Genomic DNA, 25,204 nt, shown 5'->3' on the forward strand with positions numbered 1-25,204 from the left:
TAGCCCCAGCTACAACCACACAGAAAACGGCGTTTTAAAAGTATTATATATTTGAGATTGCGAGCGATCATCAAGTGGACGACCAGTGTTTTTTCCTCTCGGGCTTTGCTATTTCATGTCAGCTACTTTGTTGACTTCTCGCTTACTCGCTTTTTTTCTTTTCCTCTGTGTTGTCTTTTTTTATCATATCGTGAAAGAGTGAATACTATTTTATAAAGTACTGTGATTGCGAAAGTTTGTTGAAAAAGTTACGTTAGGAACTTGGATATCCACACACTTTTCGATTCCTCTCTGTGTCCTTCTTTTTTTTTAATATATTGAGTCACCTAATATCGTAAAAATGATACAAAAAAAACATAATTATTTTTTTTGAATTCATGATTTTTTCAAAGAAACATTGTTCGACAGAACACACCAGTTTTTCCATTCTTATACAAATGATGAGATTATGTTATAGAATCTCAAGATATCCGATAAGCCCGCTAAAATTTGCCCATTGATTTTTGCCATTGAAATAATTTTATATTTTTTAAAACGAGCTACTTGGCATGAGAAAATTCTTTTAGAAAAATCTTATCAATATATTTATCTTGTATATTTTCTATAACAACACATTTTTTTAATATTACTAAATTTTTTCAAAACGTTGAAATAAAATGTTGAAGTGATATCTATTGCCTGTTTTGGTTTCATTAAAGGTTATTTTGACTATAATTAAATATTGATAAGTAAAAAATATCCTTACAGTTCTTCGGCGTACCTGTCATCTTTTCCAGCACTTTTATCGAGAGGTCCAATTGTATGTTGCGGTGGTGGCATACTGTAACACGGTGCAGGTGAGTAGCCAGCCGGAATTTGATAACTCGAGGTTACAGGACCACCAGGATAAGTTCCACCACATTGATAACCAGCTGTGGGATACGGCGTGTACGTGTTGCCCGGATATTCCGCTTGAACGCTAGACATTCCATATCCTGGATGTGGACTCATAGGCCCGTAACCAGCTAAAGATAAAAATTAAAAAAATTTTTTTTTAAATTATTTATCTCAGCAAACTAACTCTTATTTATTTTTTTGAGATAATAAATGACGAATAGCTAATTCTCTATGGTATCAAACGAATAATAAAATTATAGCTCCCTAATTATGATTTTACAAAACTGCCCGAAAATTATGAATTGAGAAGCTTTCGAGTTAATGTGAACGATAAAGGTTACTGTAATTAAATAATTTAATATTATTTGCAACTATTTTATACATTATGATATTAATTTTTGTTGAAATATGAGATAATATTATTTTGCTAATTTTTCACAATAATTTTATGGCTATTAACTACAGGACAAATGAATAAACTACGCTGAAAAACAATTTTAGAGACAATTCCATTATAAGTGGACAGCTGGATTAGATCAGAAAAATATATTTTGCGGATGCAACGAAATTTAGTAAAATTTAGCATTGAAATATAGCCCAATAATTTTGCTGTGGCAGCAAAATATCTTTTCTGATCCAGCTGTCCCCTTTTTATAATTATCTCTAAAATTTTTTTTCGGTGTAATACAGACATCCCTCGTTATATGCGGCTTCTGTATACGCGGTTTACCCTTATACGCGGATTACCAAATGCGACGATGTCTCGTTATACGCGGGTAAATTCACCTTATACGCGGTTCAAGACGGTTCAAAAATTTTTCCCGTGACCTTGTATGGCTCCGAAAACTTGAAAAATTTCCAAAATTAAAAAAAGAAAAGTTACGAATTTAGTTGAAAAATTGAAAATTCCAAATAAATTAGAAGAGGATTAAATTTTTATATTAATATATTTAATAAAAAGCACTTTTAACGTGATCATCCGCTTTTTCCCTCGTTATACGCGGGTTTCGCTATACGCGGCATTTTTTCGGAACGTAACCTCTGCGTATAACGAGGGATCCCTTATCCCTCTATCAGGTTGTGAGTTCAAATTTTTATTAAGAGATAAATAAATAAACAGATAAAAGAAAGACTTCAAATAGTAAAGATTTTTGTTTCATTTTTGTGAAATTTTTTTTCTCTTTCCATAGCATTTTTAGAACTCTAAACCGTTCATTTTTTACCGAGATATGTTCCTTTCTGCAAACCTTTTTGGTATAATTTACGTATTGAAGTTTCTTCTCGGTTTGCATTCTCCAGGTCTACTTTGTTTAAAAATGCTGTATCAATGGATAAAGTTTAAAAATGTTAACTTTTAATTTCAACCACTTTTATTGAGCCTATTCAACATTAGTGTAAATTTGGGTCATTGCCGTATCATTATATCTCAAATGTCGAAATTTTGTAAAGGCTTCTTTAACTTAACCGTGTTTGCTGTGTTATTTTGTAAGTTAATTGTTTAACTAAAAATCACTCTCATTCGCCCCAAATTTAGTTTTTTATGGAACTCGAAGAACACCATTTTAGCCAAAATCAAACCTATAGTCGATTCTCTGAAAATCGGTCATGTCATAGTAACTTACGTATCGGGTTCATTGAAAAGCATATCCACAAAAATTGGCTACATACTTATTATATAAAAATACACTACTCAAAAAAATTATCGCAACAAAAAATGTCATCGAAATTTTGTAAATTTTCAAATGCTTCTATCTTGGTCTACGTTCATTGTATCGGGAAAATCTTTTTTTTTTACATCTTGGAAATTTCGTCTTATTTAAATCCATACATATTATGAATGGTTTCGATTCAATAGCGAGTTACAAGTATTGGAACGCAATACTTAAAGTTAATGAAAAAAATTAATTGTTAAATGTGGCCATGGACTACAGCAATGAGTTTATCAAAATTTAACATGCACCATCGCAAACGACTCTTTTCAACGAGTAATTAACCAAAATTGAGCTCTCCACGATAATTTTTGCCCCCTGTTTTGAAGGTGTCATTTAAAGTGCGTAAAATCTCTCGTTTAGCTGAAATCGACATGATAAAAAGATTAAACGACCGTCAAAGTGTCCTTTGCGATAATTTATGTTAAATTTTTTCAAAAGAAATTTGAAAAATAATGTAACTGTGATGAATGTCTTCAGAATTTCGCTCGAATCTTTGTTATGCTCTAGAATGAGCCAGGAAGCTCCAATCGTAATTTTGCGACGGTCAAAATTTATTAAAATTTTACAAGGAATTCGATAAAAATTTTTTCAAATTTTTTTACCGGAACCTCTGGGTTCCAGGAACCGTTTTTCATAAAAAAAGCGGTTTTCAGCCATAGATGCTATCGCCTTCAATTTAAAAATTTGAAAAAATTCAAGGTAATGTATTTCGATAAAGAAAACGAGAAAAAATTTTTTCCAGATTTTTCAAGGCTTCGTATCGTCCTAAAAAAAATATTTTCGTTAAAAAATGGGGTTTTTCGGCTCTAGACGTCAGAGTCCTCTCTGAAAAAATCTGAAAAAATCTGAAAAAATTTGAGGTTATGTATTTTCATGCCATAAATGAGTGAAAAAAAAGATCGGGCTTTGTATTGCATCGTAACACCGTACATGAATTTTCAAAATTTTCAATGATTTTTTCTGAAGGCCTGAAGCACTCAAAAAATCTGAAAAAACTCAAGGTTGTTCAGTTTATTGAAAAATATTTTTGTGAATTTTTTCAGATTTTTTAATTGCTTCAGGCCTTCAGAAAAAATATAGATAGAAAATGGACGTTTATAGGGGTGGAGGGGGGTAGGAGGGGGGAGGGAGGTCTAAAATTTTGGTTTTGGGACCTTTTTACCATGTACTGTAACATACCAAAAGCGCGTCAAGATCGGTGACATACGAGCGCAGGTTTATTTCAAAAATTCTGAACCTTACCCATATATATATTTAGGTTTGTAAAAGCTCCAACCTACCCAATATTATCGCCGGCGCAAGCACATACCGAAAAATACACACGCTCTTGGAGTTACCGGCTAATATCGTGCCACCAGTCGCTGCTCACCTATACTCGTATTCATCCACATCCACCTATCTATACGCGTGCACACATACACACATGATGCATACAAGCGAACTCTGCATGTATGGGTACGCGTATGTTTCAATTTCAATAACTACTCCCCCGCGTCACACTCAGTCTCTCTCTCTCTTTCTCTGTCTGTCTTTCACTGGGCAAACGGGAGTCTCGTCGCTAAACTTTTGCACGTGGGCGCGTGCATACGCGAAATATTGATAATTAACAATGGTTTCGGGGCAGTCGTAGCTCTACTGCGTAGTAGTCGCAACTGACGTTGTCGTTGTCTTTGCAATATACATAGATGTATATACTACGTTTGTAAGCACAGACTTTGGGCATTTGTGTATGCGTGAATCGAGACAAAATGAGAATGAGAAAAAGCCGATGTGTGGCGCATTTTTATTTCGGCAATTGTAGTGCTGGTGTGCTAGTATGATGTCTCGTGCCTCGGGGGAGGCTCTGCTCACCACTGCCTGTACATGCCACGATCTTTTTGTTCTTTTATACCTGCACTCTTTTGCTCTCTATATCTCGCTCTCTCTCTCTCTCTCTTTCTCTCTGTACCTCTCTCTCGCTCTCTATTTCTATTTTTCTCGCAGTGATGTTATGTATCGTATGTGTATACATATACCAAAGAATATACTTTTTTGCGTTTACAGCACCGGAGCTTTCGTTAAGCGTTACACGTGCAGACCAGTACACTCCAATACGTTTATATCCTATACATATTGGACTACGTACGAGTGCGCGCCTTCGCAATGTAATGGCACGCTACTGCCACGACAATGTATTCATTTCGACTGGAACATGTCACGTGCAAATTTATACTATGAAAAAATTCTCTCCCGCTATTGCGTGTCGACAGAACAGCAATGAAACTATACTGACTGCGCGTTTATATGCACCATGTAGCTTTGCATCATTGGCTTACTACAGTATTTTGCCTCATTCGCAAGCTCGTAAATGTGAGCTACCTTTCCATCATTTCTTTGTATTTGAGATTTTTAGCCCGTGTGTGAAATGCAATAAAAACATGCCTAGAAAAAAATTTACTTGTTTCGACCACCAGTGCGCAATTTTTGGAAACTGTTGCACTTGTACGAGTTGTACATTCTGACAGAAAAAATAAAAAGCTGCATCAAATTGAACGATGATGAGATGGATTTTTCTTATGTTGTTTAATTTTAAAGTGAACATTTATCAATTTACCCGTGGGATCTCTGTATGCATCCATGTAATGCGAAGCACCACTGTCCGGTGTGCTTTCCCTGCTGTAAGCTGCAGCATGAACCCCCGGAGGCGGGAATCCAGGTACTGGCCTGATACCACCACTGAAATTTACTGGCTCATTTGCCGTAGAAAAGTCAACAGGTTCCGTCTGCTCTTCAATAGGTCTTGGCGCTGTGAATCCTGGCCCTACAGAAACTTGAACGCCATCACCATGTGCCGTTGAGTACTGAGGACTGGGTGCACCACTGCAAGCTCATTTGCATTGTTTCAATTTTATTTGAATTATAATTTTTACCAAAATAGGTCATTGAATTCAAAATATCTCGAACAATGTTAGATGAATACAATAAAAAAAATCAATATGTTCGATAAACTTAGAGTCAAATGAAGAGTGAATAAGAGTAGATGGCATAATTTTGTTTTGCTCGTTGAAGGTTAAGAATGATCAGCTCACCTATGCAGTCTATTTACGCTGAGGTCGAGAGTCTGACCTTGGGGACTAGGTACTTGGGGGCTTGCCGTGAGGTGAGGGCTAGCTGCTGCTTGAGGACTACCACCGACTGTTTGCCCACCTCCGTATTGTGGGCTGAGACTATTTGATCCGTAGGGTGGTACCTGATTATACATAAAACAATGCGTTGATTCAAATTAGTAATTCAATGAGAGTACTTTGATTATAGAAGGTAGAATTATCTTTAAAATTAACTGACTTGGGGACTAGTCGAGGTAACGCTTGACGTAGATAAATCCATGACTGATCCCCCAGGCGATGTTGACGGTCCGTTTGGCTTTTGCATTAGTACTTGAGTCGTCGTCACGCATTTCGCTGCAATAAGATTTAAAAATTTCATTAATTGGCATTATTGGCACTGGCACTGAGGACCAAAAGGTGACTTATGCAAATGACTAACCATCTTCGGACTTCATCATGCTGGCCACACTCGCTGCTGCCATGGCCATCTGGTGCTGTTGAGCCACAACGGCAGCCTCCTGGTGATACGCCCTTTCCTGCTCTTCTGTTGTCATACCTGCCTGTCCCAAATAATACATGTTAGCAGACCTGACCGCGTGCAGCTGTTGTTGCTGTTGCTGGGGTTGCGGTTGCAGGGGCGCGCATGCTTGCGAATCGTAACGGTCGTAAGCCGTCGCGGTGCCAGGATCGTAAGGTCGGTGATTGGCCGTGTTGGCCGTGTTATCGTAGCCTCGCGCAGCGGTGATCTCGTTCGAGTAGGTGACCACTGGTCGAGCGATATTGGCCGTGCCCGGGTGCTGCATGTAAGCACCGACGCGGGCGTGCTCAGCAGCGGAACGTTGGTGCTGAGCGTAAATGTCATCGGTGCCGTTCGACGCTGCGGCGGCCACCGCCGCGGCCATCATCGACGACTCGTAAGAAGAGCGCTGAGCCATTTGGTGACTCATGCGCGAGTCGTCTACGCCGCCGGTGGCCATGCTTGACATCGGATATGTTACCGCGGGCTGCATGGGGAGGCCGTGATGGGCTGACGGGTGTTGCGGCTGTTGGTTCGAGTGGTGCATCGTCACACCCAACGAGCCACCGTTTCTCGAAGCGCTCATCGCTTCCATCGACGATAGTGACGAAGAGTTCGAGTCTTGGCTGTTCAGATACGAGTCGTAAGCTGGCCTTGGTGGAGGCGGTGGCGCTGGGGAGTTCTGACCTACTCGACAGCTGCTGGGATCTTCGCTTTTTGGAACCAGCAATGGGTCTTGTGGCGCGCTTTGCCGAGCTTGAATACCCGACGGATTACAGCAGTTACTTTCGGATTTAATGACAATGCTTTTGTTGTTGTTGTTGCTATTACGTAACGTGTTATTATCTTCAGGAGTTTTCGTTGGCTTCAAGTTCAAGCTAGAATTTTTGGTCGAGGAGTAATAGTCATAAGTTGGCGAAGAAACGATGGACTTTGTATCTTGCAGCTGCGTTGACGTGGCGTATTGTGAATAAATTTTCCCATCGATCGAATTGGCTAGAAGATTCACGCTGATATACTCTGGACCTAGCCCTGTTACTAATAAATAATAAAATTTTACATTTTTAAAGTCAATTTGTGGAATAAATTTTGATGATTGGCATTATAGTTACAAGTATAAATTTTCATTACAATTTAACTTTTTTTTAGATTACGTCGAATTAACTATGAATAAATCGCACTCCAAGCAAATAAAGATTTTAATGGCAAAAGAAGAATATTGCAAAAAATGTTTGACTTTATCAAAATAACGTAAATAACTGAAGCATTTTCTTTACCTTTTACGGGGCATAGAATGTTTCATTTTATCATCACGAAATCCTTACCTTGGACTCTGTGTCTTGCCTCGCGAGCAGCTTGTTTATTGGCTGCGGCAATGGGGCATCCAGATAAACTCCTGTGAGTATTTCGATTCGAACTGACATGGCCTCGACCGTTGCAGCCAGGAGTTGGACATTTCAAAATAGTCTCATGCATCGCCAGAACTGCGAGAACCCAGACACGTATGTTTGCGTGTACATTTATATGATTATTGAAAATGTGACTCGATTAATAACTCATTGATTACTTTTATCGATTAAAGATTTCTCACGTCTTATCACTAATTGAAATTTTCAAAACAAATCTCTTTTACGATTTGAGTATAATAGAGAACAAATGTTGATGGTATTTTAGGGACACAGAATGAAAATTGCTTTCTTAAAAAGTGAGATTGGAGACTGGAGAAACTTAAAAACAAAAGAAAAGTACAAAAATTTCAGAGAAATCTAATCACAATTTGAAAATGCATTTTGGACAATGTTTGGTATACATTTGTACGAAAAGAGGTACATTAACAAGGTTATACTCAACGGGTAGAGAGAACAAAACTTAATAAAAAAGTAATAATAATTAATAAATAAAATTTCTTATCAAAATTATCATGAGGTTTTTGAGTTTCAATTCATAACGCAATTAAAAGTTCATTTCAAATTAAATGAAAATATATTTGTCATATTGTTCAAGTAAAAGAATATACAATTATATTCTTTCGTATCATGAACTTAATATTTATTATTTGAATCATTTTGTATTTATTCTATAAAACTTAATTCAATGATGTTTATAACTGTGATTAGTTGCTCATCTTCATTGATTTCCATGGAATCCAACTTAATAATTATATTAGTTTTTAAAATAACCATACATAAAAATAATGATGCAATAAAGTTTTTAAGTATAATACTTCATTATACTCAAATTTAAAGAGATTTCCACTGATTCTGTTGTGAGATTTTTATGGAATACAGCAATTATCTTCACAGGTGTCTTGGGGTCTCGAGTTCTCCAAAAAGGTTTCAATAATATACAAATGTTGCGATTTTTCGCTACTAATTGAAACTACTTAAAAAAAGGAAGTAACGTAAAGTAAATGCTGTAAATAGAGCTCTCTACCCTGTTAACGAAAAGCAAAAATAAAAGTAAAAATGAACACAAAACAAATTAATGTTATCGCACAAACACAGGCAAAAGTGCAATTTTTAATTCAATTGGAGAGAAATCAAAAAATTCAAAGCAGAAAAAATTTTTCGTGAAGTTTTCTGTTCTCCCCAATTTTAAAAACGATAAGTCTTTCCACTTTAATTCAACAATATGCACTATATATTTACCTACAACACTAATTTAAAGAAATTATTCAAAAAATATGATACTTACGTTCAGGTGTTAGCTTATCTTTGCGTGGGCATCCCGATAAACTGTTAAAATAAAAATATGAATTGTCAAATGATTGTTTTTGATGTAGTTTAATTGCAGGTTATTAAAAAGATTGAAAGTTTGCACCTTTATAATTCAACTTTTATATTTTAAAAATGTATCATTCAATTGAAGATTTCAAAAATTTTCAAAAAATAACAATAGTGTTTCAGTTCTTTATAGCACTGCGTAGCATAAATTCACATTCATGCCCCCGTTTGCGATTCATAAGTCGCACTCTCTGGCACCACGCAGTTCATATTGGACAAGCGTAGCGAATCATAGAAAGTGTTACTTATGACACTAGTATCATAATAGTATTTTATGTAACAAGTGCCTAAAAGGGGTTTTTGGGCACGAGTGTGTGTTTTTTCCGCACACTGTGCGCAAAAAGCTGGGCACGTATTGCATACAAAATTTTATGCAATAAGAAGGCGAAAAATACGTTCATTTAAATGAGGCGTTTTACCACACACCCGTGTCCAAAATGGGGCATTTTACCGCACACAAGTGTCCAAAAACGCTTTTTGCCCACTAAAAAATGTACGAAAAAAGACATTTTTCGTCATACTATTGCATAAAGTACTATTATGCTTGAAGAATATTTTTGAAATATCTACAAAAGAAGTTTGTTTAGCATTGCATCGGGATCGTATTAAATTATCCTATCAAATACCGTTATGTCTATAACTCACCTGCGGTGGTGAGAATAAAGTCCAGTCACGTGACCCTGTCCGGTGCAACCAGGAGTTGGGCACTTGTTTCCTTCTGAAATAAATAAAATAATATCAATTTATTATTATTTGTTTATTATATATTTTGTAGCAATATATATTTTTATTCATTTATCCATTTATTTTTTAATAATTAAAAATACCGAGAACAATATTTCATAAAAACTGTTTTACAATAAAATTTTCATATGATTTATATTTTCCATAATTTTTCATTTATAAAATAACTATTTAATAGCACGAAAAGATATAGAAACTATTAAATTATTTATAAATATGTACAGGCCAGTTCTTTGTGAAGTCTAATGGCAAAAAAAAAATTTTTTCTGCAAAAATGAAAAACTTGTTGTTTTCCATGTCAGATTTGTCCCAAAAAAATTTTAAAAAAATTGGGGCCTTCTATGACACTTTTTCACAGGCCTAGAGTTAGCCATTTTAGCGTTTTTTTAAAATTCATTTTTCAAATTTGGACAATTTCCAACAAAAAACCTCGTAGCCCTTTTTACTTTTGAATCACTGATCTTTGAATTATTTAAATATATGCAATTTTTCATGAATTTCGAAAAAACGCTAAAATGGCCAACTTTAGGCCTGTGAAAAAGTGTCATAGAAGGCCCCAATTTTTCTAAAAAATATTTGTGACTAATCTGACATCAGAAACAACATGATTGTCATATTTGCTATAAATAGTAATTTACGATATAAGTGCCATAATAACACTTGACATAATAAGTAACACTTTTTGGCACGGCATAGTTTAGGGTCCTAATAGCTGGGCTGAAAAGTGTCCCTATGGCACAAGTATCGTACGACATTTTATAGCACTGTGCTAAGTTCACAGTTATACCTCCTTTTCCGAGCCATATGAGTCGCACTTTCTGGCGCCGCTGCGTTCGCATCACACTCGCATACGCTCGTGCGCTAAGATCACTTTGCGGTACCAGAATGTGCGACTTATGCCACAGAAAAGCGTGCCATGAATGTAAACTTATGCCTCGCAGTGCTATACAATTTTTTTTTAACACTGCGTGCGCGAAACACGGGTTTTCTAACCTTAAAGCGTCAGAAAACCCTAGTTTCTCGCAAGCAGAGTTAAAAAATATCGTTTGCAACTAGTCCGCGAGGAAGTTGACTCACCCAGGAGTCTTTGCACCCTCGCTACGATCGGGTGAAAACAACTCCTGGATGAGTCAACTGCTTCGCGCACTTGTTACAAAATATACTATTTGGCAACTCGACCCCACAGAGAATCGGCCATAGGTATACCTATGTGTATGAATCAAAAAATGATGAGATGAAATTCGTGCAAGTTATGTTTACTAGAAATTGAGCCGCGTTTTTTTTTGATTTCTGAAAAAAAATCTCAAGATACAAGCAAATATCTTCTCAAATTAAGCTACAAAGTTTAATGTAATTTTTTGGGTGATTATACTCAGCTATTTTCATGAAGAAACGAAAATACACATCGATTTTTCGATTTTTTATATAAACTGACGATCGATAAAGTCCTTTTTTGTGTATGAAAATAATTTTAAAATATAAAATAATAATATACGCGTTGGATTTATCACAAAAAATCCTGAATTTCGAGAGTGTCATAAAATTCTTTAGATTTTTTCTGTTCATTTTTAATCGCTGAAAAGACGATTTTTTGTTTCTAACGCACAAAAAATCGAAAAAGTCCATTTTTTTGATGAAAAAGAAATTGTAGAACTAAACTAACTACGGTATTCGATTTTGCAGACAAAAATACGAAAGAAAATATACTGTTAAGATTATTTTTACTCTCAGAACAGAGTGTGAAATATATTTTATGCTTGACCGATTTATCTCTTTTTAAAGGACCACATTTTTAAACTTTAAAAAACTGTCGACGCCTGTTCCCTACACTTTTCACAGATGTTTAACCCGGCTTTCTTTTCTTAAACACTTCTAACTCAAAACAACTCTACGAAACGCTATGACGTAAACGCAATTTCGAAAATTTTTGCAAAAGCGAACATTGGGTTACATTTTTTCAATGTTTCTGTTTACAGTAGCAAGTGTAAAAGTTGTAAAAATAGTATATTATACTATAAGCTAGAACAAAAGTCGTTTACAACGGAGCATATACAGAAGTGATATCTTTTAACGTTTCGTAAACGAAACGAGATTTTTTATGACTCTTTGAGATTATAATTATTAGTTACCTAATTTACCATTTTGAAAAACAGGCATAGAATCCTTTTTCAATACCCAATCTTGAAAGTACGTTGTCAAGTTAAATACTTAAAATTAGGATAACTAAGGATTTGACAAAATAAAAGTTAACGCGAGTTTCCATGTTATCTTAAAATCAATTTAGTTCTATGAGATTTCTTTTTTTTCATGAGACCATCGGTCACGATAACAATTTCAAGCTAAGCATAAGATCTACATTAACTACTTGTGTTTACAATCAAGTATACAATCAATTAGTTATTAACGATGAAATATTATTGATCATTTTTATTTAATTGTACTTGAAATAAAAAAAGTTGAATGAAAGAAGTAATTCTTTTAGAATAGAACTGAATATATTGATCCGATGACTTCGAATTCTATAGTGTTAGTGTGTAACTAAAAACTGAAATGCTAAGTGTTGAAGGTCTGTAGTCTTATTACAATATATTCAGTTGTTTCTACGTATTTAACTGGACAAAATACTTTCAACTGAGGCACTTGAATTATAGTACCTGCTTTAAAAAATTTTTTTTTTAATTTTTATAGCCTAATAATGTAAAAAGAAAAATCATTATTACTTTAGGCAACGGATTTGGATTTATTTTTTTTGCAAAACAAGGAGCTAACACAAGGTGGTGGACAGTTTTCTAAGTTGTACTGAAAAATCATATTCGTACGAACTTCATCAAGCCAATCAAAACAACGAATATGACCTCTCAATGGAAAATTTTGAATCATGGAGCGAGTGTCGCACCCAACCTGAAAAACTCTGATCTGAACTTTGCGCAGAGTGCCGAAAGGCTAAAATAACAAAAATGAGCTAATTTTAGATGCAAACGTCTATTCTGTAATTTTTTTTCACAATTTTTAAGACTCAAAGATGTCAATTTTATGTTGAAAATGTAGAATGAAATTAAACTGTGATTTATATCACAAAAATGCCAAAGAAGAGTGAATTGGTGTATGACTCCCCTTAAATATTTTAATTGGAAGAGGAAATGAACACTATAAGAAATAAGAAAACGAGATAGACGAGAGTTTGATGGTTTACGAAGGACCTTTCAAACCAAGATCTGCAGGAATTATCAAAACAGTCACGAACTGTTGAATTGTTTCGAACACGAAAAATAGGAAAATGTATTGAATTGCATAGAAGATAAGGTTAATTCAGTCTGAAGAACAAGAAAGTTCAAGCAAAAGAACTGAAAAGTAAATATTTTTAAAAATGTTTTCATGAACAATTTCCTCAAGCTCTTATCTCTTGCACCAAGCCGACGGCAGAGTCGGCAACGGCTCATACCTCGCAAAAAGTGCTGTCCCTAGAAGTTTATGTTTTTTTAAGTATGCTCTCATTATAGAGTAAATCGGATAGAAATACTATTAATTTAAAAAATAGCGCATCGAATACATAAACTTGTTGGTGTAGAACAAAACCACGATCGAATTAGCATTCTTGTTCACATTCATGTATACATTTCTCGATAAGAACAAGGTAAACAAGCATAAACGAATAGTAAGAGAGAAATCATCAGAATTAAAGTTGGCTCTTGTAACAGGGAGAAAAAAGAACAGTCTTGTATATTCTTGTATAAATCTCTAATTATGCGTAAAAGATGGAATGATGCGTACACATACGTAGACTTATGAGTCGTGCATATAGGCCGAATAGAAGCAACACGCTCGCTTGGCGTACCAATTAATTAACAAGTAGCGGTGACTTGGATCTATAAACTAGTACTATTCAGGTCTTGAACTGAATTTCTGTCGTTGCTGTACGCGTTTCTCTTTCCGGGATATACGTCTCGTGAATAGATTTGTAACGAGTACCAGATCTTTTTCGAACACTCCTACTCAGCACTGTGAGTAACTGCGTATAAAGAAAAAAGAATCAGAGGGTCCGAGTGATCGTGAAAGAAAGAGAGAGAGAGAGAGAGAGAGAGAGAGGGGATATCATCGTCCGTGTAGTATGGCCTACGGGGGTTGCCACTGCTGGCGTTGCCCACTTGCCTTTAAGGGTGAAACTTGGTGTATAATCGCGTTATTTTGTAGCAATTTCACGTGCGTGAATCTTGCTTCGATTACGTGTATACCTGCTTACATAAACATTGCACTCGATTGTTTAATTAATTCATTTATTAATTTATTTTCTGCAGATAAATTACACATGAATATTGAAAGAAATGGTCACGTTAATAGCTCATATAGACGTCGGCTAAAATAACAGGTAGTTGATCAAGCGACGGCCGCTGAACAGCTATGGCAAAAATAAAAGAAGATATACCATGCTCTGATACAAATAACGTATTGAAGCAATTAATAAACAGAATCAAAAGAACTCATAATAGTAAGTGAATTAAGTACAAATGACACGTTCCGCAATAAAGGTCAAACAGACGCTTAGCAGTCGAGAAGGGTCATAATGAGTTAGTCATGTGCAAAACGGCTTTTTTATACATTACAAGGAAACAGCCAAGACGACGTAAAATCAAGTTGTGGCTGTACAGTTTATTTTTTTATTAGCACCACGAACCGTCAAATGGTATATGCGCATGTGGGCAATAGCTAAAGTCTTTTTCGCGCGCGGTGACTACTGAATTTACCGATAGCAGTTTTATGGCGTGTCAACACGCTTCCATCAAGAAATACAGCGTGATGCGAGTGAGCGAGGGTCACGCTACGAAAAAGGGCGAGAGAGAATATATAGTATTATGTATGCAGAGGCGAGGATATAGAATCATGCCATCAAGCTGTACTGCATAAAGGATACTCATATGCGAAGAGATGTATATGTATTTTCGGTAGGACAGCATTTTCACCTTGCGTTTGTAACAATTATTTTTTTGATAGGAATCAATTGATCAAACATTAATTGCAATGGTAATTCAATGAACACCTGAGACTAAATTTATTTCCTCGTGCTACTACTCATCTAACTTGTCACTTTGAAATTAATATTATAAAGACCATAGGTTTTTTATAAGGGCTGAAAATAATTTTTCAGTTCAACGTATTCAAAATGTCATTCTGAGCCAAAAAAGAAGAAAATAATTTTTAAGAGATAATGAGAGACTGAGAAGATGCGTATCAGAGGAATAAGGTAGCTCGAGGACGCTTTCGGTAGGCTAGTCACGTTTCTAACCACGCTGACAGCTGTGGCTTACGTTTATTCGTAAACGTATATGACGCGCGATATCAAGAACCCTAAATATCTTTCCCTTTCTGCCACATTGAGTGTCACACAGTAGGCGTACGCTACCGCATTAAGATCCCGGGAATGCACTCAAATTCCACCTGTCGCCGCAGAACGGCAAATGAACGAACGATCCATGTACTGATGAGATATCAAGCTGCGTGCCTTACACAACGGCTGATAAATTCGCTTCGAACCGATCTTATTTCGCGCAATAATAGCTGAGATAGCTAGATGTATGCAATACAATATCTAAATGTTGACCAACTGTGGTAGTATTGGTGAAAAGCTCGTAAGCTTTAATGTATTAAGCATATGCAAAGCTAGGTACGATGAATTTTATTAAAAATGTGATGCTAAGCTGAATTTTTTAAACGTATTCTTTAAAAGTATTCATTTAAAGATACCGATTTCAAATTATTTTATTCAGAATATTTTCAAAATGATATGAATTTTTGATTTGAATATTTTGCAGCTACTGATTGAAATATAATTTGCTTGTCTGATTGTATCTTCTACATTCATCTGTACTCCAATGATTTTTGTTTGTTTTTCAAATGAAAAAAGGCCTATTCCGAAGTAGCCTTTATCTCTTAATTTCACAAATATTTTTTATGAAATTCCCATGTAAATTTTTAAGAATTTTAGACCTACATTTTTAAAATCAAGATTTTATGCATGCATATTTCCCGAATATGCTAATTGAGAATATGTAAAACAAAATGTAAAATATTTTACTGCTTAATTGAATTTTGAATGTGTACTTAATCTTTTTTGTTTATCGGGCAAGTTTAAATAAAAAAATAGTTATTTAAATTACGTAAAACATGCATTTACTGAAGTTGCAGCAGACTTACCCCTACTCAAACTCGTAGGGGACATGGACATAGTAGGTCGGTTAGCGTCGAAAGAACTCAATCTATCACTGATTTTCATTGGCCCATCTTGTTGATCATTTGCTGTAGTAATGGGCATCGGAATCATAACTGATGGATTCGACGCTGTATTTACAGGTGACATATTCGACATGCTGTTATTGATACTATTATTGATGCTATTATTGTTGTTACTTGCAACGTTATTCAATACATTAGGAAGGTTGCTGCTCGCCACGGAATTGGTACTGCTGGGTGATTTGTTGCTGGTACCGGTAGCTGTGCTACCAGCGGTATTACTGACGACGCCGCCACCAGTCCCGCTGTTATTGGTAATAGCAGTGACGCTGAGAACATTTTCTCGAGCTATATCCTGTATGGCGCTGGCCGCTCGTGAGCCCAAGCCCGCCGGTTGCAGGATCGTGTATTGCTTCGAGTTAGCGTCGGGGCTGCCGATCGACGATAAGCTTTTGCTGGTACTCGAGCCAACTGCGACGGGAACATCGCTTGGCCGTTGCGATGGAGACGTGGCCTCTTCTTTCGGTGATTTTAATTGTAAAATCGACGAGTGCTTCTCATCGACGGGCGGTGACATACCCGGTACCGGCTGCGGCATCGGCATCGTTGGACCGGGAGTAGGATATCCGACGAAGGTAGCTGATGCCGGGAACGGACCTATGGGCGGTATCGAGCCCGTCGATCCCAGAGGCCGACAGGCTGATTTGTTGTGGTCCATGTTCGGAGGTCGGAACGCAGATGTAACTGAGAACGAGGAGGTAGGTGATGTTGAGTTTACCTTCAATCCGTCACTGTAAGGTCTTTGGTAGCCAGAGTAGATACTTTGCTGCAGCGTCTGCTTATTATTCGCCAAGGCGTCATCCTTATTTTGATCTTGTTCGCCTTTGCTGGCCAACGAGTCGGACATGTCGATTTCAAGTTCGTTCGATGACTCGTCCGCGAGCCCATCGTTGAAGTCCGACGCATCATAACGGGCGTACTTGGAGACTGCCCTACTACTGCCTGCTAATCGTTTAGTCATTTCATCGGGACCGAGCATACCGCAGCTGGTATCATCTTCTTTTTTCATCTTTCCACCGTTCAAAATTTTATAATTACTGTTTGGTTGCTGCTGTTGATACTTTGTATTTCTGTCTGGCTGTCCACGTAGTGTTATGACGTCTTTGAGCGAGCAGCCGGTCTCGTTACTCGTCGTTGACGACTGCGATATTGACGATGGCGACATTTTGGTACCGTCTTTTTTCTCTTCGAATAAATTTTCGAAATTCGACTCGTACTTGTCTTCGTCGGAATTGCCACGTTGGTAGAATGAGCCACGGGGTGCTGGGGCCCAGCTACCGGACAGACTCTTCAAAGCTGCTTCTGTCTCACGGATAAGAGTTTCGTCGTCTTCGGGCTCTTCGCTGTTATTTTTGGTGGCTTTACGCGCTGGACTGTTGGAAGCGTTGAATACACGTTTCTTTTGGGGCAGGGCTATGTTCTGTTTAGCCTCATCAACCGATTTTTGATCGTCACGCACACTTTTTCGTCGTCGTTTGTTCGCACTGATCTGTTGCTGCTGCGCATCCACAGAATTTTCCATATCCTGAGTCTTTTTCAAGCTTATGTTATTCAGCCCAGTAAACTGCTGCTGCTTCGGTTTTGAATGCTGCTGTTGGCTTGCTGCAGCTGCTGATTCAGCTTCCAGCTTACGTTTTTTGAGATGGGCCATCGCATTCTGTCCACCGGGCACACTAGTTAGCTCGACCCTGGAACAGAAAAATTCCAGAGGTTCGTTAAAGTGGCTGCTGTGCGTCGAGCTTGTGGCGAGCATTATGATTATTTATTGTATAAAATGCAACATTCCATGTGCGAGTGTCAGAAATACTACGAGCTTAATTTATTTATTCCCCGAATTAAGTGTAGGTTATTTTGGTATTTAATGAAAATGTATAAATCTTGACGAGTGTACGATCTAGCGTGTTTTGTTAAAAGTCTTCAAAACAGTTTAACAAAAGAATCGCTTCATTCACCTTTTCCATTAAAGCAATAACTTGAAATTTGCACGTCTTATGCAAAGTTTTACTTCGATCGGTCCAAATGTATTCACAAAACTGTCAACTCTCACGTGTCAAAGCACGAATCACCCACACACTGGTTTTTCATAAAACATCCGAGTCTTCAATCGCATGCACAGTATAAAGTTTAACATTCATTATCTGTTAAGCGTCTACACGAGTGGCAGCTTTGCAAAAATCGTACACTGCCGATCCGCACAACGCGCACACACAATCATTGTACAGCCGTCCGAGCTTATTTTAATGCATAACTAGCGGCTGAGTTAAAGACAATATGAAAAACATCGAGTAAGTTAAAAAGCTTGCCAAGAGCAGGAGAGCTTGTTTTACAACTTTGGAAAACTTTAAAAAGTACGAAAGTTTGTATGCTCAGAACGAGAGAGCGCGAGTAGAGCAGCCCTTCTCGTTAACACGCTCGAAAGCTACTGTGTCGCCTATGTTGACGGGGGCGCCTCAGGGGTGGTTGGCTGGTCCGTAAGGGGGAGGGTGGATAGCGGAGTCAAGCAGCCGCGGTGCGCTCAGGGTGGGGGAGTTGGTGGTGTGCGCGCGCGCCACCCGCTCCAAATCTGGGGTCGGGGCGGGTCTCCAGATCCACCCTCCACCTGTGTGCAACGATCCTCAGCGGCAAAACCCTCTCTCTCTCTCTCTATCGCTGACGCGCCAAGTCCTCCTTCGAACCGCTCGTCCTGCACAATAAAGAAGGAGGGGTGTGTTACTGACCAAGGATGGCAGCTACCATCTCCTCCTCGTTCTATTCCTTCTCTTCCTCCTCCACCGAGCTTTCTCTCAACTGCATTCTGAGGTGGTCTAAAGCTCGGCGAGCTTACAGGGCTCGTAATACTGCTGCTACCTTCGAATGTCCCCACCCTCTGTGGCCTGAATGGATTCTTTCTTTCTTAACCTCCCCAGAATGCACGCAGCAAACTAGCTATATATAGTTTATCAAGTGCACCTTGCCCTCGCACTATATTTTCCGTTTCCCTCTAGATCTACTGCAGCAACTCGCTCTTTCTCTCGGCCTCTCTTAAAGCCTCAAGTGATTTCCGCTCTTACTATTTATTTTTCTGGTGTTAGACTAGTGCAGTCACCTGCAGTCGTGAAACATAATACTCACTCAGTAGTATCAATTTAAATATAATTTTGTTATTTTATAATTGTTCAAGATACAATTGAATTTTCAAAGACATACTTATGGATACATTAAAAATTTTATTGATGAAAATTACAATCAAAAGTAAATGATGATTGTATCGATGAATGCTGAAAGTAAAAATAAAAAAAATCGTAAATAAGTACTCGTAAACAGACTACTATGCGTGTACATATTTTCTCTCACGCTATCCCAATGGGCGAAGGGTCACTGGCTGTGGAAGGAAAAGTAAGAAGGAAAGAGAGAGAGAGAGAGAGAGAGAGAGTAAAAGGGTGGCATCATCGGCAAAGGAAGAAGGATCAGCGTCAGCGCTTAGTGCGAGCGCTATTCGTAGAGATCTTAAGGAAAGACTTTGCTTAAACTCTACACCGCTGCTACCGACCGCGAGCTAGCTGCTATTGCCACCGCACGAGCCACTGCTGCTGCTGCTGCTGCCGAGCTTCGTAAGTTTAGAACGATGTGAACTAGCTTTAGTATAAATTTTACTTCCTATCGCTCTTGCAAGCTTGCAGAAGGCGAGAGAGAAACAGTCAGACAGACAGACAGACAGACAGACAGAATGAAAGAAAAATGTGTAAGTATAAGAGCTGCTGCTTATATCTCCTCATTCTTTTAGCCAAAATCATGGGTTAAATGTGCTTAAGATTTAAGACATTATCGCGTTTCTTTACATCCGTGCACTTGCAACGAAGCTCAAAACTCTCATATTTATCTCACTCGGTTTAGAGCATTGCTACGGCTCTCTAGCTTGAGTTTTCAAAAACAGCACGAGAAATTTCCTCTCTATCTTCAAATAGAAGGATCGATGCGTCCTCGTCCACCCTCCAATTACTGTTCCATTTCTCATGGCCTGTGGGGAATAATTAGAAAGCAAGCTGAGATCTACAGGAAGAGAGAAAGAGACAGACCGACTAGGTAGGTATCTCGAGATTTCCTCACTAGACTTGTCTTCGTTTCATACTAACTTCCTCACACGTACATGCTTGTGTACAAATACTTGATAATACGTAAATATTCAATAGGTTTTTATACATTCATTGAAAGTTGTAAGAAACCGATTAATTGATTCATTTTTCTCACCTAATCTTAGGTATTAGAGTAATTAATGATTATTACACTACATCAAACGTTTAAAATACGTCTTTATAGATCATATCGTCTGCTTAGTTTTTAGAAGCTATTGTAATGACTTGGGAATTAGTCTCCAAGCAATCAATTTATAAATCATTATTTTGATGATTAAATGATGATATTGGCAGAAACACAACCCAAGTAGGCAAGCGCATTCTATAGCTGAGTGATCGATGGAACATGCAGTTTGCTTACTATATTCACCGCCAGTAATAATTCCGTTTTTAATGTGGATGCGTAAGTATACGCACGTGATAAGTAAAATTTTTCAGCAATCGATTTTTCCGATCGAAACATCAACTTGTGGCGTGAATGAAAAGGTCTATGAAAAAGTTATTCTTGTATTATTAAAAAAGTCAAAATTTGTTTCTAATGAACCGTTGATACTTATTTACTGATATATAAACGTTGATTAAATATACTCAATAGAAAAATAATTGCTCGATTATCGTCTGAAGATACCAGAGGGAATTAGTTTGACTTTAAATAGACAGTTCAAGGTTCAAGCCCAACCAGCGATGATGACTCGAGACTTAGCTGAAGCTACCCGCCTTACACCATCAACTCATGAATACATACATGTGCGTCCTATAATACTTCTCTATATCGCAGGGAGTATACGTGTGCACACGCATACATTTATATACGCATTCGCACTCAGCGTCTAGAGCCTATTGACAGGGCCACCGCTTGCTATAATTAAGTATAAAACTATATGCGTCGTTTCAGCGTACGGCAAAGTTTTCGACGAGAAAAAAATAATTATTGCGCCCTTACAGTATACAGTCGCACATCAGCTCTAGTTTTATGTCAACATTATTCTATACTTAACGTTATATTTATATTTACTTGGATAATTCAAGCTTGTTTTCACGCAGTATTTGGACGTTACGGCTTTTTTCATTACAACTTCAAATTATGGCCAAAGCTCACTAATTAAGATTTCAACAAAAAATTAAAATAAAGCTTTATTAGTAGCGAATGATGTACTGCCTTGCAATGTTTACGAACGATGCATAAACATTATTTTCTTTTTCGCCCATCGGCAGTGGGCGCTTGTATAATTATTTCGGATTATACCTAGTCCAATCTGAGAATCTCGCGTCTGGCATATGCCTTGCTCGCAGAGTCAGGAAAATCGTGCTAATTATGTAACGAACGCAAAAAATCACACTGCCATTAGTAACATCAACAACAACGACGACTCTCCATCTCTTTCACCATTCGCGATGTTAGGTATATATAAGAGAAATCGACTAAACGAAATATCGTGTACAGCGTACGTACCACGACAAACTTTCAGCTACCTCTAATCCAGGCGAATTCAATAATCTCGGCACACGCGTATGGTAAATGTAGCATTATATATACGTCCGATTCTAATGAAGCTGCGCATGTCACACGCCTTTAAATCCGGGCTCATCAATTAATTAGCATCACACAGCCTTGTGCATCCCCTCTTTACCCCTCACTCAGTCAAAGTGTGAAGAGATTAGAGTATTGTCAGTGAGCCAACTGAATCAACTCTAATGGTATAAGTTATAGTTTTGTGAGTACACATTATACGCACAAGTACGTTCATACTAAGACAGACGTCCGTGGAGATAAGGGCACTCGTCTCTTTCTTTCTTCGGTGACCACTTTATCATTTTATCTGAACGATTTAACCTTGAATTCCAAATTTTGAAGTACGAAAATTATTTTTTGTTATATTTAGATTTTAACTTTTACGCATTCAAGTTGATTTCATTGTTAGCTGGCTGTTTTTATGAGGACGCTTACAAAACAGTTTGTAAAATGCAGCATATTTATGTAATGACACGGTTGGTCTACTTTTGTGGTTTAACGATCTGATGCTTCCCGTACATCTACTGCATCATAGATGAAAGATTGTTGTTTTTTTTTATAAGCAGTATTTTCGCTGAAACGTCGCATGAGACGCTAAAAAATATTATTTACAAATAGACATAATGATTCATGAATCTTTCGATGACTTAAGCCGAAAAAACATATGTAAATCAAGAAAAAACGGTTTTAAGTCTCTATACTTCATTCCCTTAAATTATTGAATTTATCAAAACAATACAATATACTATGAAAACTTATTTTATTAATTAATTACTTAATTACAAACTTTTGACTTGAGATCTTCAGATATCGTAAAATTGTTAAAAATTTGAATTATTCAAAAAAAATATTTTCAAAGACAACTTTCTTAACCTCACAATATGAAAGGGTATTTTCGCGAAATTATGAACGCGGTATGAAGTCAATAGTTATATTTAATTCACGGTATACGCTCACGGCAGTGTGAATCAAATAAATATATCCGAAGTCCGTATGTTCACTACGCGTTTAGAGCTACTAAACTGTACGGTCGATTCTCTGTGAAATCGTATGACCAAAAATATTTTTATTTGATAGTGTGTATACATATCCAATTATTTTGGAGTGTGATGCGAACGCCGTGGTGCCAGAATGTGCGAGTTATGCCACCGAAAAGCATGCCATAGATGTGAACTTTTGCCACGCAGTGCTATAAAGTACTATTTCTAAATTTTTGATGGCTTTTTTTGCTATTTTTAGCTATTTTTTTTCTCTTAGATTATTCGTAGGCGTTCGAAATAAAGATCCTCTTCGAAAATTCAGAAGATATTCGTTGATATTGGAAAGAAGACCTGTGCTCTTTTCGTTAATGAAAGTTCGAATTAAGATAGATTATATTTTAAGTATTGTGTTTCTTTTATTTATAGTAGCAAGTTTCCAGAGGGTTCAGATTTGCAGTATTTTTTCTGCAATTTTCAACAATTTTCAACATAAAAGCTGACATGTACTTTTTTCTCTTAGTCACTCCATTTGAGTGAGAAATTTTTGAATAACAGCAATGATCAATTGAATTTAAGAAAAATGTCAATTTTTTATTGCTAGTATAAATACATTTTTAATGATAACTTGATTTCCAGCAGAATTGACCATATAGTGAGAGTATCCAGCCAACTTTTAATTGGAAAGATGATTTCGTATAACTTCCAAAATAATTGAAAAAATGGTATTTTTAACTTTACAATAAACGTTAGAATGTTTTCAAACGATAACACATTATAGTCATTTTTTCCAAAAACCAACGTTAATTGTCTAAAAATACGTGTAGAGAAAAAACAGAGGAAATATGCAAAAAAACTTTTTGATTAGCAAAACATAATATATGTATAACCTCCTGAGCCAAAATATTTACTTTGCTTACTTCTGAATAATCTCAAATGAGAAAGATGGAGATATTCTTTAAGAAATGAAATACTAGACACTTGATTAAGGCAACTAGTATATTATGAAACGGGTATCGATATGCTTTTTTTGAAAAACGAGGTGTTTCAGCACGAATCAAAAGTGAATTTTGTTGAAAAGCTTATCACACAAGTTGCATGTAATATTTTATTGCACAAAAGCCTAAAAATAGAGACAAGGTTTGAGTACTATAACATTTTTTCGAGTTTCCATATTTATTGTTTGCCTCTTTATGGATTATTACGATCGAAGCAACTTTGTATCGAACATTCACATTAATTACAATAAATTAAAAACATCTACTGCAATTTAATTTTCACTAATGTTTTTTGAGGAGTAGAGATAGCTATGATTTATCCGTATACGATTACATTCACGAAAATTACGCAAATCGACAAAAAACGGAATCTCGCGTTTCTTTTAATTTTACAATCATACCTAAGAAGCATTAGCATTCTAGGCTAACATCATATTCAATATAACTTAAATTCAATAAACAATGTTCACATGTTCATGTATATGAACGTTATTTTTTAGTGTGGTCGATGTGCTATTTGAAAAGATGATATCTTCAGCTCATTTACACGTTTATATCAAACGAGTACTTGGAATTTTGGCAGCGAAATGGGCTCAGCGTTCAGTGATATCGTAAAATTTTCTGCACAACGAATGAAATAAAATATTCAAAGACTGTTTCTGTGCTTCATAAAACGCTTGAATTGCGGTATCGCGGATAGAACCATTGCGTTTTCGAGTCGTATGATGTTGCACGATGTGCCTTTGCAATTGGGAGAAAAGGTATAATTGAAAAATGAATTCCTGAAAATGGTTAAATCAACATCACAATAGAAGTTATAATCGAATAATTGTTGTTTTTTGCGGTATCCCTGTTAAATCATAAAAATTACTGCATTTTTCGATTTAAATTGTACGAAAATTTTCATTCTAAACGTGTTATCGATTTGTAACACGGTGTTTATTTTTAAAACGAGTCAAAGCTCAACTGCATGTACTTGTAGATAATATCAATTGAAATACACGCGGTATCATGGCATCACAAAGCGGACACATGCTGAGGATTCGGAGGAAAAATTTCAAAGTTTCCTGGATTTCCTCATATACATTATAAGACACCTAAAGAGGCGCAAACCCGTACATCTTTTTCTCGCCGCGCTAACAACAGAGGGTGGTAGTAACAGAGGAGCGCTAGTGGTGAGCATATTTATATACGTATATACGCGAGGGCGTCCGGCGTCGGTTAATTTAAGAGTCTCTCAACCATGTATAATGGCAAGTCAGGCTAATGCACCCCAGTTGGCATCCGCGAGTACATAGGATTGCGCGGACGACTTTGAGCATGCGATGGTGAAAGTTTATACGCGATTCTGATGCTTACGTTCATCGCCCAGCGCTTTCTTCTTTATGCTTGCTCGCCACCCAAAAGTTTCTCTTGTGCGACAAGAAAACATGTGAACTTACTAAAATCAGAACGTTGACTTCGTTCCATTTTTTATGAAAGCAATTGTTTCGATATTTCTTCGCACCATATGTTCTAAATTACATTTTTTTAATTATAATTGGAGACATCGAAAAAATTAAAAACTAAATGATTGTCAGTTGCAACGTAACGTACAATGA

General features: G+C 36.8%; 1 protein-coding gene across 6 annotated transcripts in view; it reads right to left on the minus strand.

Annotated features, from left to right (window-relative positions):
* LOC106656492 (putative mediator of RNA polymerase II transcription subunit 26) overlaps positions 1 to 25,204 on the minus strand; it is a 197,211-nt gene that overhangs the window by 11,744 nt on the left and 160,263 nt on the right. For 3 of the 6 annotated variants that reach the window (XM_023462919.1, XM_023462922.1, XM_023462923.1), the window contains exons 4-12: positions 15,908 to 17,691; positions 9,620 to 9,692; positions 8,886 to 8,926; positions 7,517 to 7,675; positions 6,114 to 7,229; positions 5,913 to 6,028; positions 5,657 to 5,817; positions 5,182 to 5,447; positions 746 to 1,004 (exon numbers count right to left, since the gene is read on the minus strand). In XM_023462919.1, the coding sequence (XP_023318687.1) occupies positions 746 to 1,004; positions 5,182 to 5,447; positions 5,657 to 5,817; positions 5,913 to 6,028; positions 6,114 to 7,229; positions 7,517 to 7,675; positions 8,886 to 8,926; positions 9,620 to 9,692; positions 15,908 to 17,691 (3,975 nt within the window). The remainder of the gene's footprint in view (positions 1 to 745; positions 1,005 to 5,181; positions 5,448 to 5,656; positions 5,818 to 5,912; positions 6,029 to 6,113; positions 7,230 to 7,516; positions 7,676 to 8,885; positions 8,927 to 9,619; positions 9,693 to 15,907; positions 17,692 to 25,204) is intronic. The other 3 variants (XM_014377531.2, XM_023462921.1, XM_023462920.1) reach the window with 3 other exon arrangements.

Source organism: Trichogramma pretiosum, unplaced genomic scaffold, assembly GCF_000599845.2.
Source record: "Trichogramma pretiosum strain Unisexual culture from Peru unplaced genomic scaffold, Tpre_2.0 scaffold92, whole genome shotgun sequence".
NCBI classification, from domain to species: Eukaryota; Metazoa; Arthropoda; class Insecta; order Hymenoptera; family Trichogrammatidae; genus Trichogramma; species Trichogramma pretiosum.